Source organism: Carettochelys insculpta, chromosome 1 (assembly GCF_033958435.1).
Source record: "Carettochelys insculpta isolate YL-2023 chromosome 1, ASM3395843v1, whole genome shotgun sequence".
Lineage (NCBI taxonomy): Eukaryota > Metazoa > Chordata > Testudines > Carettochelyidae > Carettochelys > Carettochelys insculpta.
Genome location: NC_134137.1, coordinates 336,347,088 through 336,367,640, shown reverse-complemented (window position 1 = coordinate 336,367,640; position 20,553 = coordinate 336,347,088). Strand labels below are relative to the sequence as shown.

The window sequence follows — 20,553 nt, the reverse complement described above, 5'->3', positions numbered from 1 at the left end:
AACAACATCTTAGATTTTGTAATTTTGAAATACGACTTTATTTCCTTTATTTCATATTATTTTATTTGTGCACGGAAAGAATGGAAAAGACAGTTACAAGAATGTAAACACAGTAGAGTAAACAGTATTTGACACAAACTATTTTTTTATTATTTTCTGCTCACGTGTAGCTGGCAAAGGTAAGTTTTTAACCATTCTTTTCTTTTTAAAACTATTAATTGATATATTTCCCATTTAATGTTTGATATAACATTAAGGTTTTAATGACATTTGAAGAAAAATATAAATGACTATATTAGTAGAAAATGGGCATTATGATCAAGTACCAATAAGTGTGTATATCTGTAACCTAAACTTCCTTTCCCCTCTCCCCTAAACATATCCTGCATCTGAGGCAGCTGTCACAGGTTCCACTGACTTCAGAGGGACTTCATACATGTTCAAATGTCCATACTAGTGTATCTGAAAGCTAGGTGAATGTCTAATTGTATAACACACCATCCATTAACTTCAAATTAATAATTAAAAGAAATATATACTTTTTTTAAAATAAGAAAAATGATCTTTTACCTGTAATTATGCAAAGAATTAAGTCCCAAAAACTTCAGCAAGCTGTTCTGTACATTATGCACCAGAGACACAGCTCAAAAGATCATTATGTATTCTTTTTTCTGTGACCTGCTGTAAAGACAAAAAAAACCCAAAAACAAAAAAACCTTTGTAAAATAGATATTTATACGAGAAACAATGCTTACTAAGAAATGCAGAAGAATTCTATTTGTTACCTTAATATGGATTGTCTGGAGAAGTATTTCTATCAATGTGAACATTTTGGAAACAATATTCAAAATAACTTTTTATCATAGTTTAATATCTTTGATTCAAATGAAATCTCATGGGTGGCTTATTTTTATCTCTTTAATATTTTATGTACATTTCAGCTATTTACCACTTACATTTAAAGGACTCTTCAGTTTACTATGTATGAAATACAGTCTAAGTTTGTGATTGATGGTAGTCTGCTTTTATTTAGGAAACATATGTTAATCTTTTAAAAAGATGTTGAATCACACATACTGTTGCTTCTTAAATGCTAAGAAATAATATGTTGCTGTTTCTGTAGATGATCATCTCATACCTTAAATCGTCAATGTACTGTCACACTGTTTATTTGCTACATCCACCTTGGTGAAATCTGTCACATGGATGTGACTCTTGCTTTGACAATGCAAAACCAAGTGATATGAATTAGTTTGTGCATCTTTTCAAGATATGATGTTGCAGATCCTTCAGCTTGAATTAAATAATTCTTCCATCTACAAGTACAGCTGAAAGTTGAACTTGACATGGATCAATATGATCTGGGGCTAAATTTCTAAATGTGACTGATTATGTTAGCATCATGCCCACAGATCAATATGGAGTTTTATTATGAATCTGACTCTATAATTGGGTTTAATCAATAAACTTTTGTGTCCCTTTCTTTAGAAATTTTAGGTTTGTACCATGTAATTATCAAAATTACATTTAGGAGACATTTAGGACTGTAGTTTTCTAGTAACAAGCATAAAAAGACATAGTTGAGTTTAAAGGAACAAAAGCTGATCTCCTTTTGTAAGGGAAAGTCAATTTTTAAGTTGATAGGACTGTTCACCCCAAACATAGTCTATAGAATCTAGCTGAGCTAATGTGCTAATACATAACTAGTCCTTTTGGGCATGGTAAGGCTTTTTCTGTCCATACGTGGTTGATAATTCACATTGAGGACTTGGACAAAACATACCATTAATGAAAGCAATCTCCAGAGCTTGTCTTTTGATAAACCCGCGGGGTTCAAAGGCGTTGAAAGATGCAATCTGTGAAGAACAATAAATTTGGGCCTTTGATTGAAGTGCCATTTGGAATGGCATGTTTTCTCTATGTATTTACACAAAAATACTGCCCCCTTTTTTCATTACTCTTTGCTTGGAGGTTGAAGGAGCTCTTTGCCATTACTACATTTAGGTTTGTCTCATTAAAAGCAGAGTACAAAAAGGAGGCTGGAAATGACCTAGCTCAACCCAATGTGTTCATTTCTGCTCCAGTTTGCCATTTGGGAAATGGGCTTCTAGCAAGACTGAATGTTTTCTGTGAGTGGTATTTTGATGTGCAGTGGACATTCTCTTTCCTACATCAAGAAATGAATACACAAACTTTTGTTACAATTGAGAATGACTATTTCCTTGGTAATTTTGCTAAAATTATCAAGAGGTCCTCATGTGAACAAACTATAGAAATAAGATTATTTTATAATCTGTTCTATTTAAAAAGATATAATTAAAACCATTCGGACCGTATGATTATTTTAATATTCTGTACTGCATTTGCAAACAGGTTTTCTAAACTGCAGTTTGGTCAAGTACTTGTTTGTTCTGGGCCTTAGTCGGATCATTTATGTTTTGATGGGGACAGTACAAAGAAAAAGAGCTGTTTGTACTCACAGTTGCAGGCAATTTCATCATACTTCTTGTTATATTTAATCTGTGTAATGTGCCCAGATTTTTTGGTGATAGGCAATTAGAAAACAATTCAAGTCAACTGTTGCTAACTCAGTTTAAGACAAGACTCTGTAGTTAGAATCACCTGCTTTCATCCATCAATTTAATTTGGCCCTCAGTTTTTAATGCTTTCCATAATCATCTTCATTTAATTAAGACTGTATACATGTACCATACTAAATGTGTTTTCCTGTCTCTGAACAGATGCAGATCGTGCTCAGAAACATGGTATGGATGAGTTTATTTCTGCTAATCCCTGCAAGTTTGACCATGCGTCTCTCTTTAGAGTACTTCAGAGGCAGACCTTGGATCACAGACTGAATGATTCCTATTCTTGTTTGGTGAGTACAGAATGGAATAAAAGAGATGAAAAAGTGAGAAATAGTTGTTAACAAAGTGGCCTTTTCTTCCTGACTCATTCAATAACTGTGCGTGTAGTTGGGATAAAGGATTTCAATCGATTGGCTTCAAATTTGAAAATTATACACTTGAAGACTACTGCTGTGCCACTCAATAGAGAACAGAATAGACTCAAACTGACTCTGAAGTGTAGTTTATCAGCTCCTCTAGGGAGGGCTGAATAAAACAGAAGGCTTTAATAAAAATGGAAACCTCTGTGGTAGGATTTACTAACACCTGTACAGGCATTTTAAGGTACAAATTCAGCTTGCCAGATGTCAGACATTATGTCATCTATCTTGTAATTCTCTCCTCTGTCATGGACTAGGAAAGTTTAAAAACCCCAATGAATAGAATGAATACCCCACGGAAAAAAGCCAAATAGAATTATGGGGGTTTTAATCAGCTGAAACAAGGTTCACTCTGTAAGCTTAAATCTTGTATAAATTGCATGCAATAATTGGTAGTTAGAAATATTTTTAACTACTAAAAGAAAACAGATAAAATGTGATCACTGTGCCAAAATACATATTTTCCCCAATTTTGAAGTATGTGATCAATGTGGAAAATTGGGGTGAGAAGGTCAACACCTAGTCAGATTCGTTTGTTGTCTATTGCGTTTTTGTCTTGGCTTTTTCTGTTTTTTGTTTTGTTTTAAATATATCCCACTAATCCTGATTTAATTTAAAACAGTGAAAATCAGGAATAACTACATGGAAGCTCATGGAGTTACACAGGTGTAAAAGTGATGTCGTTAATGTCATAATCAGATCCCCTAACATGCCAATGCCATATTTTTAACTTTAGGAATTCGAGTTGTGATCAGTTTCTATTATCATCAAAATCTAGCATACTCTCTTCAAAACTGTGTACCTTAGCATGTTTATACAACACTTTTTTCATTTTCATTTCTGTCTAACTAACCAGTCAAGGTTGTCCAGATAGAACTGTGAGCTGATTTCTATTGGCTAGTTTGTACAATTAAAAAAAAAGCCTTTTTGACAGTGCTTGTGTTCTTTAAAAACACTTTTTAAATTATGGGTTTCTTCATTAGTGTATGAACTAAACGTGCGGAAAAAGTTAAATAACTAATTTTGTGTCTGTCATTTGTGCAGTGAATCAATGGAAAAGGCCTGAAGGTGCATCTGTGCAAAGAAATTGGCACTCAGGAGAAAGTGGTAGCTTTCTAACAGTGCATCAGGGTCCAAATCTTTTTTATTATAATACTAATAATATAGTAAGAAACTAAAGATCACATTGGAATCAAGAACTTTAAAAGGGTTTCAGGAATATGCAGGGCTACAGCACCCAAAAAAAGGGGATTTCTTATTGGCATTTCTGTTTATGAAAAGTTAAAATAATATACATGGATAATGTTTTGTTTTACTTTGAATATAAAAGAGAAAGAAATCATTGTATTAACCCCATCCACTTTAAATAAAATCTTGAGGTTGCTAATATGACCAGTTAATGTATACATAGCTATAGCTATGTGTTTGGTGATTCTGTAATGAACATTTCAGATTTTTATCTACTGCAGATATTTTAAAAAATAACTGCTTTTTAACATTTCAGTAAATTAATATATATTTATTCACACATACGACTACAAAACCCCCTAAACGCTAATTTTAAGGAATTGGAATTATGCATAGTCTTTTATTAAACCTATTATCAGCACTAAGCATCTTTAATTTAACACTATTATAAACAGTAGGGAGCTTTTTTTGCAATTAGGCAATAAATAAAAACTGCCAGAAAAAATGCTGTTATCTAACAATATGTAGTGCATAGTTGTTTGCATAATTGTGTGTGCATATATACATATAAGTATTTGTGTGTGGACACATGTTATATAAAGACACATATTTGTCACAGATTTTTTTAATGTGGGAAGCAGATCTTCAATTACAGGCCTTAATTATGTAAATGGCACTCTTAGTCTAGTGAGGATGTACTGCCTTCTGTTTTGGCTAATTTATAATTTTATAGAATCATAAATTAAATTTTATAATTTTGTTATCTGCCTAGATATACACATATAAATAAAAATCTTCCCTAATATGTTTGTTAAAATCTGGAAATATATAATTAATTTTATTAATGTAGAAGACAAGTTTCTTTTTGGTCAACAATATCATTTTGATTTAATTAGGGCATATTAAATCTCTGGATACCTTTTTTTCACATGCATGCAATTAAACTCTCTTTCCCATTTATTTACCATAATAATTTGCTCTCTTTAATGAAAAAAATTGATATTTTCACATCAGATTTAGATATGGGTGTATCTAGGTTGGCATTACTTTAAAATTTTGCAGGGGTTTAAGGGTGCCATCACAAAACAAGGCTTCCTTCATAAATGTTAAGAGCCAGATCCACAACCTAATGAAGGCAGTGGAAAGATTCCCATTGACTTTAATGAGATTTGGATTGTATATTAAAAGCCTGGACAACTTTGTGTGATAACTGTAAAGAGCTCTCAAAAAATAATCCTAAATTAAAGGTGAGAGTCAAACTGAAAACACAAAACCAAATTTCTTTCCAGTGTCACTCCATTGTCTTCAGCTAAGTTACACAATAGATAAGTTGGAACTATAATGTGAATATTATTTCCATGAGTCTTTCCTAACACATTTATTTCTATTATAAATATTTAAGACCACTAAAGCATTCTGATTATATAGGAAATAATTCAAAAGAGAAGCTTCCAGATGCTGTCACTATAATTATTTAATTTCATCCCAAACCTCTTTGAAGCACTGGTCCTCTTACTCTGGAAGATTTTTATTTTCAAAATGTCTTTAATATTAAAGGTTAGGCTACATGAGGAAGGTTAGTAAAGGTTAGGCTACATGAGAAACAGATCCTTTTAAAAAGCAAAAAAGTGTCAGTGTTAAAAGTTCTGCTTTTTAAAAATATTAGCATTTTCCCTGCACACCACCTCCTTTCACCCCAATGATTATATCTCTCTTCCTGTTAACCCAATGAGAAGTCCTGTGGCACCTTATAGACTAACAGCTGTTTCAGAGCATAAGATTTCGTGGGCCTCTGACGAAGTGGGTCTTGCCCATGAAAGTTTATGCTCCAAAATATCTGTTAGTCTATAAGGAGCCACAGGACTTCTCATTGTTTTTTGCAGATACAGACTAATACGGTTTCCCCTCTGATAGTTATCTTAGGCTGCAGCCACACTACCCCTCCCTTTCAGAAGGAGCATATTAATGAGGGGTTTTGGAAGATGCTAATGAGGTGCTGACATGAATATGCAGTGCCTCATTAGCATAATGTTGGCCACGCGTGATTCAAAAGTGACGCTTTTGGAACGCGTGCCGCCCCTGTAGCTAGGGGCCTTTCAAAAGGACCCCCTGATTTTGAAAGCACCTTCTTCCTAGCACCAAATAGGAAGAAGGGGCTTTTGAAGTCACGGAGTCCTTTTGAAATGCCCCAACATACACGGACAGCATGCATTCCAAAAACGGCACTTTCTAATCATGCGCGGACACCATTATGCTAATGAGATGCAGCGTATTCATGTTAGCACCTCGTTAGCATCTTCCAAAATCCCTCATTAACATGTCACTTTCAAAAGGGAGGAGTAGTGCAGCCTCAGCCTTTCTGTTGTTTTTGAAACTTTATTTTAGCACCTTTCACCAAATCATGAGATGAATCAAATTCTTCTTTTTATTTTTTTTTTCTGAATCAGGGATCAAATTGTATGTAGCCAGAACCTGCTCAAAGCATGTCCCTCTGTCAAAGGCATCCTCCTTATCTTCCTTATTCTGGGCAATCTTGAGCTGATCTTCTCAAATCCATCTTCCAAAGTGCTCTGTGTCCTAATCAAAGTCATGCCCCAGAATGTCTATTCACAATGTTAGATCAGATCCTCCTTATCTTCTTCACATGAGTAATTCCATAAACTATCTAATTCAGGAGTGGGCAAACTGGCCAAGAGCCACATCAAGATATGGAAATTATCTGGAGGGCCATGAATGTTCTCAAAATTGGGGGTGAGGTGCGGGAGGAAGTGAGGGCTCCAGCTGCAGGCACAAGCTCTGCTGCGGGGCCAGAAAGTAGGAGTTCTGGGTGCAGGAGGGCACTCTGGGCTGGAATAGGTTGTTAGAGTATATGGTGAGGGTGTAGGCTCTAGCTCAGTGTGCAGACTCTGGAGTGGGGCTGTGGATGAGGGTTGTGGGATGCAGAAGGAGGTTACAGACTGGGACTGAGAGGTTTGGAGGATGGGAGGGGGATCAAGACTGAGGCAGAAGATTTGGGGCATGTTGATGGGGGATGAGGAGTACAGGCTTCAAGCTGTTCTTATGTCCTCATGCAGCTCCTGGCAGCAGCAGCACCATGTCCTCCTTCCAACCAACTCCTGCCTAAGAATACAACCGGGTGGCTCTATGTGCTGCCCTCCCATCCTCAGGCTCTAATCCTGCAGCTCCATTGGCCGCGGTTCCCAGACAGTGAGAGGTGCGGGGCAGCACATAGAGCCCTCCAGGTCCCCCTATATGTTGGAGCCAGAAGGGGCATGCCACTGCTTTGGGAAGCCATGTGGAGCTACAGCACAGGGGAGGTTCAGGTTGGACATTAGGAAAAAGTTCCTAACTGTCAGGGTGATCAAACACTGGAACGAATTGCCAAGGGAGGTGGTGGAATCTCCATCACTGGAGCTATTTAAGAAGAGGTTGGATAGATGGCTTTCAGGGATGGTCTAGAAAATGCTTGGTCCTGCCATGAGGGCAGGGGGCTGGAATCGATGGCCTCTCGAAGTCCCTTCCAGTCCTACTCTTCTATGATTCTATGACATGTGGAGCAGGGCAAGCCCCAGACCCTGGCCCCTAGTGGGATTTTGAGAGCTAAATTAAAATGGCTGACTGGCTGGATGCGGCCTGCAGGCCATAGTTTGCCCATCCCTATCTAGCTGCATAACTTTGAATACACTATACACATTGAAATGGTTATGCGAAAGTGTGTTACATAAGAAAGATGGAGAAGCAGTTAAACTGTGGTTCAGAAGTCTTATTTAAGTATGCAGTCACATAGAATCAATCACCTGGAGCTTGTCTTTAACTTCCTTCCTAAAGAAGCTGTAACATTTGCTTCCACAATTCTTTTTCAGCTTATCATTAATTTCATTAATTAATTCCAGCTCTTGGAGGTGTTCGTGTTATTTAATGTATTTTCTAGTTTGGCAGACAATGACGTTTTTAGATTCTGAACAGGATCATGGACATGTCAGTTCATTTTTTCTAGGCCATGTGGTTCACAGTAGTAATAAGGCTGCAGAACAGCAAAGAGTTGTTCCATGACACTTGCAGTTACTGAGAGCTTTGTTAGAGCCCATCTCCTCTGATACATCTACGTTATTAGCATCAATTTGACTAGTACGCAGTGTGTGTGTAATAAGCACAAAAACATTATTTGCTTTTGTTGCTCCTTTGCTGGGTTGATTTAGAAGCAAGAAAATGAAAAGAAAATTCATGGTGAACTAAAAGAATGTATTTTTCCCCTTTTCTTCCAGGGTTGGTTTAGTCCAGGCCAGGTCTTCGTATTAGATGAATACTGTGCTCGTTATGGTGTGAGAGGCTGTCACCGCCATCTCTGCTACCTTAATGAATTGATGGACCATTCAGAAAATGGTGCTGTTGTTGACCCGACCTTGCTCCATTACAGCTTTGCATTCTGTGCTTCTCATGTTCATGGCAATAGGTAATTTAACATGCAAGTGATTAGATTTGACTTAATACATGAAGGGAAAATATTTGCAGTTTACTTCATAGAATCATAGAATCCTAGGGCTAGAAAAGAGGTCATTGAGTCCAGCCTCCTGCCCAAAGTGATATCAATTCTTGCACTCTGCAGATAACAAAATTTAATACTTGAAATAAACAAAAGGATCAGCTCACAAAAAGCTTCCACAGTAGTTCTGGGGTTTTGATGAAGCTTACACGTGCCATTTTATTAAGCATGTGTTTCCACCCATTGCATCCGAGCTTTAGGTTTTTCTTCTAAATTCCCCATCAGGTGTTGCACTCCTGAGCTGGTGCTGTGAATAAGTAGCATGAGCAATCTTGGAACCCAGTGAGTTCTGGTGCTCCTTCCAGATCCTGTAACATACCAACTTGTCTCTTTTACTGAAGTGTCTTGTGTCCCAGGCACCTCAGGAAGACAGAGAAATCACTAAGAATAGGATTTAGGTAAGTGGTAGCTTTAGTAAGTAGCACATCTGGCAACAACTTGTCCAGAGCAAGTCATCTTTCCTTTGTAATTCATTCCAGCTGGGGAGGTTGCCCATCAGCCCTCCACCCCATTAACCTGGTTCAGCACTGTTGCTGGGAACCCACTGCTGTCCCCTCCTATGATGATTAAAGGGGCCAGACATTAGGAGCTGCAACAACATTCCCCGGTTCTTTGGGAGATGCCTACTCCTAATCTTCTTTCAATTCTAGTTGATCAGGAAACCAGACGCCACCTACTAAACTGCAATGGGCTCCTCCAAGATGAAAGAGCAATTAATTTTACAACCTGTCCACTGGGTACCTGGACTCCTAAGGAGCAGGTGAATGAACTCCACAATACCCAGACAAATCTGACTGTGAGAGGGAAAAAAAAATCCTTCTTGGCCCTAAAACCCTGCCCTTCTGTCATCCCAAGAGATGCAACTTACTTCCTACAAAAGAATGGCACTCCTGGGCAGGGGAAGGGCTTATAAATCCTTTATTTTTATGCATGGCAGCAAGTAGGCTTTGGCTGCAGCCTTCTGTCCCATCAGCCACAAAGCTGCCCTCTTCAAGCCAATGTGGGGGTGCAACCTTTAAAAGGGTCAAGAATTTCTTATCCCTGCTGGACGAAACAGAGCCTCCCAACCTCTGAGGCTGCATTGGGTGTATGTTAGGAACAAGAGTGTAGGGGTTTGTGTACCTTGAGGGCTAGGAAGAGGCAGAATGGGAATTAAGGAAAACAATTTCCTTGGCTGTTTAAAATGGAAAAATTCTCACTGTGCAGCTGAGATGTGCTCCAGGTATCTTACTTGCATGCTGACAAGTTAGGTACATTTTCTGGCTTTTTTTAGTAACCTCTTTTCTATCAAAGTACATTTCTCTTATCAAATCTTGAAGTACCTACAAGAAACTTACTTGAGCTGCCACGTCTGCTTCTGTGAAGGTTTGCCTCCAGCATTTTTATTATTATTATTAGTTGTGAATCAGACAAGGCAAGTATTCAGTGATAATTGAACAAACTTATTTCAAGTTTTAAAAAGGAAGGGAGATATGTTTCTTTTTATTTCTTAAGTGAAGGACAACCATGTAGATTGTATGTGGAAAAATATCAGGGAGCACATCATTTTCCACAGTGGTAAGCACTCTGTATGTATGTATCCTTCTGTACAAATGCAAGCTGTCTGAATAGCATTATAAGTGTTTTAGGAATAAAAGAATAGTGTTGAACAGAGCGGGTCTGACTAGCACTGAGATATTGAAAAAAGAGAAGAAGAAGAAGAAGAAGAAAAGTAAGTCAAGGACAGAAACAGAGACACTCACTGCGGATGACAGACACACATACACAGATAATACATCCACTCATTCTTCTACAGAACCACTAGGGAAGTGCAGGAGAGAAGAAAAAGAATTTCACAGACAATACATGATAGGCCAAAGTTCTAGGCTGATCTCTGTTGTTATATGTCTTAGTTTTGTAAGTCATGCTGAGGAGGAAAAATACCACAGAGCCAAGACAAAGAGTTTTCATGGTCCAATTAAATGGTTTAGAAATGATGGATAAGCAGTGAATTCAGAGGTTTTTCTTTGGTTAGGAGGACCTTAAACCTGCTACTAGCCTGACAAAGACCATCTAAGATATACTAGCTTTGGAGTGGGAGAAGAGGTAGAAATACCAGTTATGACTATAGTCGGTATACAAAGTAATCACTGTTCCTTTTAGATACTCGTTTATTTCAGAGTGGCAAGCAACCTTAGTGACATTAGTCAAATGATCAGATTAAGATGTCTCTTTTTATTCATGTTTTCCAACTTACTGTATGGCATCTCAGTGCTATACATGGACATAGATAGATATAGCTGGATATTGTGTGTGTATATTCATTCTCCTGTCATTTAAAAAAAAAAGCAGCAGCAGCAAGAAAGAAATACTGGCTGGATTCTTCAACCTATATCATTAAGACACAGTTCACATAATAAAAATTTAATATTTGCAACAATGTGAAAAGCTGCAGGAACAGAGCAAGCCTATATGCAGGTTCACTAAAGAATATCATGAATGCAGTGGCCAACCTTTGAGATCAGCTACCGTTTGTACATACTTCAAGTAGATCAATTTACTGTGCAACGTGGGATACTTCTGCTTCAGAGCAAGATTTTCAACATTCTCACCAGTTTAATTTGCTGCATAATTATCAGATATCAGTTAATAGTAATAGTGGACATACAACAAATAACCTCTGAAAGGCTTCTTGTTAACTTTTTTTGCTTTCTTTTACTTCTGCATAATAAAGACCAAGAATGCGTATTTAATATGCATTGTGATTATAGTAGTTATTAGATATTTGTTGTATTCAGTCATGTATAAGAGAGAGCCTTACTCTATGTACCTGGAGCTCAAATGCTATACAGAGAGTTGTTTAATACTCTAGTACATTCATTCTATGTAGGTGTGTTCAGGGCAGAGTGGTATTTTTCTTTTTTCTTTTCTTTTCTTGTATTTGGTTGGTAACAAATCACATTAAATTATCAGAGTGTTTATGGAAGATCACCTCTTGATTCTCCACTATCCTTTTTTCTCCTTTTTCACCCTTGGCAAAATCCACAGGATTTCACTTATTTGTTACCCTCCTGATTGTGCATTTTAAACTCTTTCACAGGCACAACAGTGCTAACATATCAGAAATATTCTTTAGAGCCCTCCATAACAGACTTGAATCAGCCAGAAGACCCATGCTAGTCTGAGCCTAGATGTGAATGTGGAGAGGGCTCTCTAGTTGAAGCTTTCCGTGTCCAACCAGAAGCAGGTATCAGCCGTCTTTGCAGCAGTGCTTCCCAATGGTGGTGTAAATCAGTGGGAAAGTGCTAAACAGGAAGCAGGTTTTCGAGGAGATGCACATTTATTTTTCTTGCCTTTCATCCTGTTTTTTTAGTAATAACTCTGTATGGAATCTGATGAAATGGTGACACAGATTCAGGCTGCCTTACATATCTATGAGGTTTCATGTGTACAGTGGAATCTGTCTTTCGCAATGGGATCTAGGGAACAGCAGGGTACTGAAGATGCTTGGCTGGGGCGCTCGAAGACCCTATTACCACCTATCGCTGAATCCCTTTTCAATTCTGGTTTGTTGAAGAAGGCAACCCCCACACTCAAGCATGAATGATCTGGGGAAAAACAAAGTGGAACTGTGTGGCATATCTCCACCATGTTCATAGGATGCACTGTGTGTGGGAGTATAGGCCCTCTGGCCTTGGCTTTAGTTGACAGCTGTTACTTTCCTTTCCTGTGTGCTTCAACATCCCTGCACAACTGAAAAGAATTCTTCTCTCTGGAGCACATGCAGATGTTCTCAAGAAAGTATCAGGTATAGCTGCAAGGAGTATAAGAAACAAGCAAAGTGGGGAGAGGTCAGGCTCAGGTGAGGTGGTGACTGTTTTCCTTCTTATACCTCAAAAGGACAGAACTTCTATTTCAAACTTATAAAAGTTTTGCACTTTAAATCCAATCCTGAGAGGTCAAACATACCTGTATACCCTGCTGAAGTCAGATTATGGTGGGTGCTCAGCACCACTCAAGATCAAAGCTTTTGTGTCTTGCGGAGTGGGAGTGGGAGTGGGAGCTGGAATACTCACCCTGTGATACTGTTCTGCAAGCCATGGAACTGAAGGCTGCCCACCCCCGCAGCAGTGCACTGCGTTGCTATACACCCAACAAGCTCGCATTATTTTAACCCCCAACATGGTATTTCTATTATTGCACTTAACAAATAGTTTTTGTGCTAATTAGCAAATATTTTCATATTGATCACAGAAAGATCCAGCACTTTTGTATGCCTCTCATGCGATCATCTCTGTGAGAAAAATGCTACATTTTAAATAGATAAGCCTGAGCTTTGCAAATATTGAATATGGAGTAAACATAAGTGATACAGGTAACAGCTAGCTATATATATATTACTTTGGAAATGAGATTCTTCTGCTTAGTAAATATGGTTTAAAATCTGATAATTCTCACAAAGAATATTCAAAACTGAGAAATGAGCATAAATTACTTTTTTATTATTTGCACTGGATATGATTGACGTTTATAGATAAATAGGAAGACAAGATCCTGCTCAGGAGCAAGGTGCAGTCTAATAAGAATAAAAATAACGATAGCCACTTCTCTAACAATTTTTAATATGTAGATCTCAGAGACTTTCAGAAAGGATGAACAAGTTTTAAACAGGGTATTTTTTTTATTTACAATCATTTTTGTGATGTGTCAAATGAAACTGCTTCTTTGTATTATGACCAAAATGTTGTCACTGTGAAACTTTTTTATGTTCTATAATTTGAGGGGGAGGTTCTGATGAGAGCCAAGAAGGGACCCTGTTTACATGGAGTGATATTTTGTCCTTTAAGAAATATATTCCTTCCATGGACAAAGCATCATTTTAACTCAAAGAAATAGCTCTTGACACAGGCCTTGATTACATTTTCACTCACTTTTGGGCCCCTTTATGCTGCTAGAGAAGTTATACAGGAGCCTCAGTCCAAATCAGAATCCGGCTCTTGGTCAACTGTTAGTCTTAATGAGACAACAAAGTAGAAATGTATGCCCAGATTTCCTCTTACTTACTCACATTTTTTATGTCTGCATCTTACAATATATACTGACCAGCATTAGTATAGGAGAGGCAACTTGTGCAAAATGCTAGCATAATTAATCTGAAGTCTCATCAGTACTTTTTCTGTCCTTTCACAGTATTTTCCCACCTTACCAGTTTGGGGCCTGATCCTGAAAAATGCTGAGCAACAAAAATCTCACCAAAGTTTTATCTTCATCCCTCTTCCTCGCCCAAAGTTAAAATTGTTTCCCAGATATTTACCAAGCCTAGAGAGGATTTGAAAATGTCTAACAGTACTATTTTATATTACCTTTTAAAATGTGGCTTCATCATTTTTTCCAATGACTCTCACTAGCAATTGCTGTAGACTTGCTTCTCCTCCAAGATGTCTTTTAGTCTAGATGGATCTAAAACTTATCGCTGCAGTTGGTGGTATGGGCTTTTGTAAAAATGGGTTCCTTCCCTCTCAAGACCTTAGACAACTGACTAGATTGTGGGTTTTGCACTGAAGGAAAGGGAAAATCTGTTTATTAATAGTAATTTAAATTTATTAATAATTGATTGAATTGCTCTAAGACCTAAGCCACCCCTCCCAGGATCAGGGCTTCACTTTGTTAAAAGCTATACAAACACGGATGGCAAGACACAGTCCCTTCCTCAAAGAATTTAATTTCACTTGACCTTGAATGGTCCCTCAGATGGTATGATGACCGCTTACACTGAACAGTCTCTTCCACCTTGTATTTACCTATGAAACTAAGTACCTTTCCCAGATTTGAAGAAAAGTTCTCGGTAGTACAAAAGTTAATCTCTCTCACCAACAGAAGTTGGTCCAATAAAAGATGTTATCCAACTCATCTTGTCCATATAATTTAAGGCACGATACAGCAACTATGACAAATAGGAGGGAAAAAAAGAGTAATTGTAATATCAACAAACCCAACAGTGGTTCTGAAGCAACTGGGTTTTTCCCATTTTATCATAAATAACATGAGCTGCCCTTCATCCTACCTAGATACAAAGGACTTTTACAATACTCCTGGCTTCATTTCCTCTTCACAAGCTGTATTTTTTCAGGACCACGCTATTTTGGTCTTCCCAGTCAAGATCAATGTCTTACAAGTGATTTTGTCTCACTGCTGCTGTTGTTTATGCTTGTGTACTTCTGCTGTAAGTGAAATGGACTAATTATGTAAATAAAATATAGTCCTGAAGGTTGATATTTCAGTCTAAACAACAGCAGTCGGTGTTAAGCATAGATCAGGGGCTATTGTTTTCTTCCCCATCATCTTTTTTTTTCTGTCTGGTTGTCATGCTGTGACTTCCCATTCTGTCCCTTTTGTACTGACATAGATGTTGGTGAGAAATATATGAAGTGCAAAGTGACTTCTTTCACCTGCTGAGCTGTAGTCAGAATTGAAGCATTCAGATTTCAAAAATGCCCCCCCCCCCCCCCACACACTCTAGAATGCTGTCCCTCTCTCTTTCTCTCAGGAAAGAGCTGATGCGTAATACATTCCTCATACAGATAGTATAGGTGAAAAGCATCTGACCACAAACTTTTGTAATTTCTAGCTATCTTGTTTTTGAAATCTTCAGCCCTTGTGAGAATGAAATGAATCCACAGCTGTTGAGTTCTACTGTACTTGACTAACTTGAAGAGGTATGCGTGAGTATGTAGGAGAATTGCCACTCTGTAAATCAACAGGGATATCATATAGAAAATTGAGAGAGTTGTGGGAGAGCCACTGCATTAACTCGCCTTCTTTCACTGTTAATTGATATGTAACAGGAACAATGTATTGTGTTCCTCCACCTCAAGTCAAGTGACAGTGGTAAGCATCTCAGGAACTGTTGCTTACTTCAAACTCTGATCCAGGAACTTTATTAAAATAAGGTAATGCTATTATCTCTAACACTAATCTGTCTCTTTCCTTCACTCTGCTTCACGGTAGCACTTCAGTTCAGAGCCTTCTCCTGGCTTCCTTCAGGATTTAAAGTAAGCAGGTTTATAGCATAAAATCTTCATATTTTTTTTTCAGCATACACAACGGGTGCATCAACACTAGGAACTAACTTCGAAGTTAGGCAGTACTTCAAAGTAGCCAGCAGAGAGTCTACACACATTTTTTTCCTTACTTTGAAGTTAACTTTGAAGTAGGGAGCCCAACTTCAGGGTCCTTGCTTCATTCCCGAGAATGGAATACTGTCCTACGTCAAAGTTTAACTTCAAAGTAATGTGTGTGTAGATGCTCAACTTCAAAGTAAGCAACTTCAAAGTTGTTTTTGTAGTGTAGACACAGCCAATCTGTAGTGAGATTTCACACACACACATACACACATAAAAAAAGATGCAGCCACATGAGGCAATAGCTCACCCCTTATCCAACTCTGATCCTCATTTGGCATGATGGATAGCTTCATGTTGTTGATTTACGTGCATCATCAGACTTAAAGGAGTGATTTTTGTCAGCTCTCTTCATTGAGGCTGGGTTGCCAAAACCATTGGTAATAAGGCTCTGGCTCAGTTCAGCAGGGTTGCAACCACATTTAGATGCTGCCTCTTTCTTCTGTATTGAATAGCATGATCAGTCTCTGTCCAGTAGAATCTTGAGATGTGGCTGTGTTCAGTAAGAATAGCTGGTGTTCTGTATTTTTCATCATTCTGTTTCATTGAGATTGTCTCCTGGGCTTAAGTTTGGGTAAGCTGCAGGCTGAATTCTGACAGTTAAATGACAAAGACTGAGATCTCTTACATTATGAGTAAGGCCTTACCAAATTTACAGTCATGAAAAAGTGTCACGGACCATGCAATCTGGTCTCCACATGTGATTTCTGATCTTTTGTGTGCTTTCGCCCTTTACTATACCAATTTTACAGGGGAGAGACCAGAGTTTCTAAAATTGGGAGTCTTGACCGAAAAGCAACGAAGGGTCCTGTGGCACCGTATAAACTAACAGAAAAGTTTTGAGCATGAGCTTTTGTGAGCACAGACTCACTTCATCAGATGCTCATGAGATGAGCATCTGATGAAGTGAGTCTGTGCTCACGAAAGCTCATGCTCAAAACTTTTCTGTTAGTTTATAAGGTGCCACAGGACCCTTCATTGCTGTTACAGATCCAGACTAACATGGCTACCCCTCCGATACTTGACCCAAAAGGGATTTACAACGGGTCACAAGGTTATTGGGAGGGCTAGTTGCATCGCCACTCCTTACTTCTGCACTACCGTCAGAGCTGGGCAGCCAGAGAGTGGCAGCTGTTGGCAGGGTGCTCAGCTATAAAAGCAGCATTCCACCAGTGGTAGACCTGTGCCATGCCATCCTTACCTCTGTTTTCCTTCTTTCAGAGCTAGGTGACTAGAGAGTGGCAGCTGCTGACCTGAGGGCCCCGCTCTGCAAGGAGCAGCGCAGAAGTAATGGTGGCAGTGCCTTACCTCACCGTTCTTACTTCTGAGCTGCTGCTGGCATTGGCTCTGCCTTTAAAGCAGGACTCCCAGCCAGCAGCCACCACTCTGGCCATCCAGAGTAAGAAACAGTGCAGAAGTAAGGGCAGCAGTACCACAAGACACCAAGCCCCCTTGCTATCCTCCCAACCTGCTTTTTGAGTCAGGACCCCTGTGATTTCTTATTTAAATAGCTGAAATAATGGAAGGTATTATTTTTAAACCCTATGGCTGTGAAATTGACCAGAATGGACTGTGAATGAGGTAGGGCCACTAAGAGTGGTAGTGTTGTTCTAATTTCATCACCCATAAGCAGTTGGGCTTCTTATGGTAAGTTTTGTGGAAATTACCCTATAGCTCAGGAGAGCTATTTATTGTATAATTCTGTTAGCCTTCTGTATGGCTCTCTTCACCGGTCCTTTCCATTGGAGCTGAGCCTTATGGGAAAATGGGGACACATTTTTTCTGTCTTTCTTTTAATACAATGAATGGGTGACTATTTCATTTAAAAAACAATAACTCTTTATCACACCTCTTCAATTAAATTATGAGGGCGGAAAAAACCTAAAGTCTGAATTACAGAATGGAAATGTGTTGAGGAAAGGTGTTATCCTAATATATATTGCAAGGGTGGGAAACCTTTTTTGGGTAAGGGTCCACCGACCCACAGAAAAACCAGTTGGAGGCCACATAAAACTGAGGGGGAAAAAACAGCCTCACAAAACCGTCACTGATGTGGCCCCTGACTGAGACATCTCACTCCACTCATGCTCCAGCACCACAAACGGTGGGGAGGGGGAAGTGGGCGACTGAGGTTCAGGGCTTCCTGCAGGCCAGATTAAGTCTTCTGGGGGCCCAGAAAAATGGGATGTTTAGTGTGTGGGAGGGGGCTGCTGTGGAACAGGTGTGGGATCTGGGCAGAAGGGAGGGCACAGGAACAGGCTAAGGGTGGGAGGGAGAGTGCAGAAGTGGGCAGGGCGTAGTGGTTGGGGGTTCAGGAGTGGGCTGGAGGTGAAGGGTCAAGACAAGAAGGAATGTGTAGGAGCGGGCTGGGGTTGGGTCTGGGTGAGATGGGGGACAGGAACAGGGAAGGTAGGGATCTGGATGGAAGGTAGGCTGCAGGAGTAGGGTGGGCATGGGGGAGTCTGGGCAAAAACAGGGATTCAGGAGCTGGTGGAGCATGAAGGGGATCAGGGCAAGATGGAGCATAGGAGTGAGCTAGACTTCAGGGGATCTGACCAAAAAGGCATGCGCTAGCAACTGTGTGCTGCTGCTGCCACTTCTTTCTCTAGCTGGAGGAATAGCAGTGTGGTAAAACACTTTCTGGAGCGGCTTTTCTTCTACTGCTCCAAGCACCAACCCCTTGCTCTGATTGGCCAAGAAATCCTCAAATGGGGGAGGGGGAGGAAGCGCAGCATCAGTGGAGCCACAGCCACTTCCTGCCGTGGCCAGGCAGAGCCCATGGGCCAGATCCAGCCTCAGTTTTCCTTACCCCACCCTGTGGGTTAGATGCTAGGAAGAGGAGCCCCAAGCTTAGCAGGCCAGATTCAGGCATGCTGTGGTCTGGATCCAGACCACAGACCAAGGACTCTCCCCACCTCATGTATTGTGCAGAGTGTTTAAAATATCTTGAGGTCTAAATTTGTCTTCACCACAAAATGTAGCTGTATATTTTGCAGCACGAGTCACTTCTGCTGCTGGTAAGTCTCAGAGAAATAGTCAATAAAAATCATATTCATGTGTAACAAAGAAACACTAAAACCAGGTCTTGTGTGTGTAATGGGGCAATTACCTTTTAGACAATGAAATAACAGCTGCTGATAGTGGATTATAATGAAGTCCTCTGTAAATTTCATAAGATGTCGTGTGAGTATTTTCAGTTACCTGTACCCTGCCAATAAGTCAACATATGCCATTATCTAAAAAGTATTTTTGCAACACATTCTTAATCTTTAAACAGGAGGACATTAATGAGTTGCATCTAAAATGTACCCCTAAACAGATAATGAAATTAGCATAACCTCTCTTCATAATCCATTTTATAGACTCTAAAATTGGTCTTTTCTCCTTTGCCTGTGAAAACACAGAGACCTGTAAGCAGATGTAGGAGCAGATTAAAGAGCACATGCAACAGACGGCCCTATTGTACACATTTTCTTTTGTATGGATGTTTAAATTATAGCTAATACAAGCACCAAAATGCTTGGCCCTCAAGTGCCCGCTAGTTAAGGGAGTGCTAAAATGCTGTACCCTAATTTGTTCTCTTCCTTCTGTGTTCCTCCTTATCTCACTGGCCTACTTTTTGACCATATAACTTGCTTTTCTCAAACTCCTTTCACATGTTCTGCAGATTCTGGTAGTCTTTAATTAACACTGAACTTTAGAGGAAAGTTTGTTAAATGAATAACAAAATTCTCTTCATCAAAGCTGCAGACAATCTTCTCGTGACTTAAAGACAGTAAATGCGTTTTGCTCATGTAGATTTGAGAACTGATGAGTTCTTATTATTTATTTCTTTATTTTTATTCTTAGCATCACAGTGCATGCCACATCTGAAAACAAACATTCATAGAACAAGTTGAGGTTTTTTAGTAAATTTGTTTCGAGACTAAAAACTCTGGGTGAGGAGATTCTGAGCTGTAATACACGATAAAAATCCACAAATCAAATTAATGGCTCCATGTAAACATTATGATTTTAACTTGTCTTACAGCTCTTGTATTTTCTCTCTTTTGCTGGCGTGCTTTTTTAAGAACACTGCTATATCTATCTGTCCACATGGCTTCAAATCCAAATACCAACTTGTACATTCCTCCATGCCTCAGTTTGTCTGTTTTAATCTATTTTGTGAATGGTAGAAAAGAGTCTATATGTTTAATATTTAGATACATGCAGATAAATAATATCAGCTACTGGGCAGATGTCTAATATCACATAATACTCAGAAATAACCTCACCTGCATTCAGCTGAAAACAAACATATGTGCACCCTATTAACACCTCTTTGGGCAGAAGCCTGATTGAAGGTTAAGAGAGTCACTCTGCATCATACCAGCAGGCAAAGTTACTTCCAGAGCTGAGGGCTTTTTACTCAGAACATTCTGCCCCCAACCCTGTGACATTTCTATCGAGGGACAGTAAAGTTGAGAGCCCCATTTGATCTCAACTGCTGCAGTTGTTCACAGGAGCCCCGGTCCTCCTTTACGCTCAGTGACTTCTGCAAATTACTTGGAGCATTTAATTCCGATTGACATCAGAATTTCACAAGAGGCTCTCCACACTTTATAAGATTGTGCCAAGTGAGAAACGACTGGGGTCAAGGAAATCCCCAAATACGC

At 39.1% G+C, this 20,553-nt stretch overlaps 1 protein-coding gene across 3 annotated transcripts in view; it reads left to right on the top strand.

Moving 5' to 3' along the window:
• Positions 1–20,553, top strand: part of CADPS2 (calcium dependent secretion activator 2) — a 565,755-nt gene that overhangs the window by 385,056 nt on the left and 160,146 nt on the right. For all 3 annotated transcript variants that reach the window (XM_075015102.1, XM_075015094.1, XM_075015112.1), the window contains exons 12-13: positions 2,742–2,878; positions 8,461–8,648. In XM_075015102.1, coding sequence (XP_074871203.1) covers positions 2,742–2,878; positions 8,461–8,648 — 325 coding nt within the window. The remainder of the gene's footprint in view (positions 1–2,741; positions 2,879–8,460; positions 8,649–20,553) is intronic.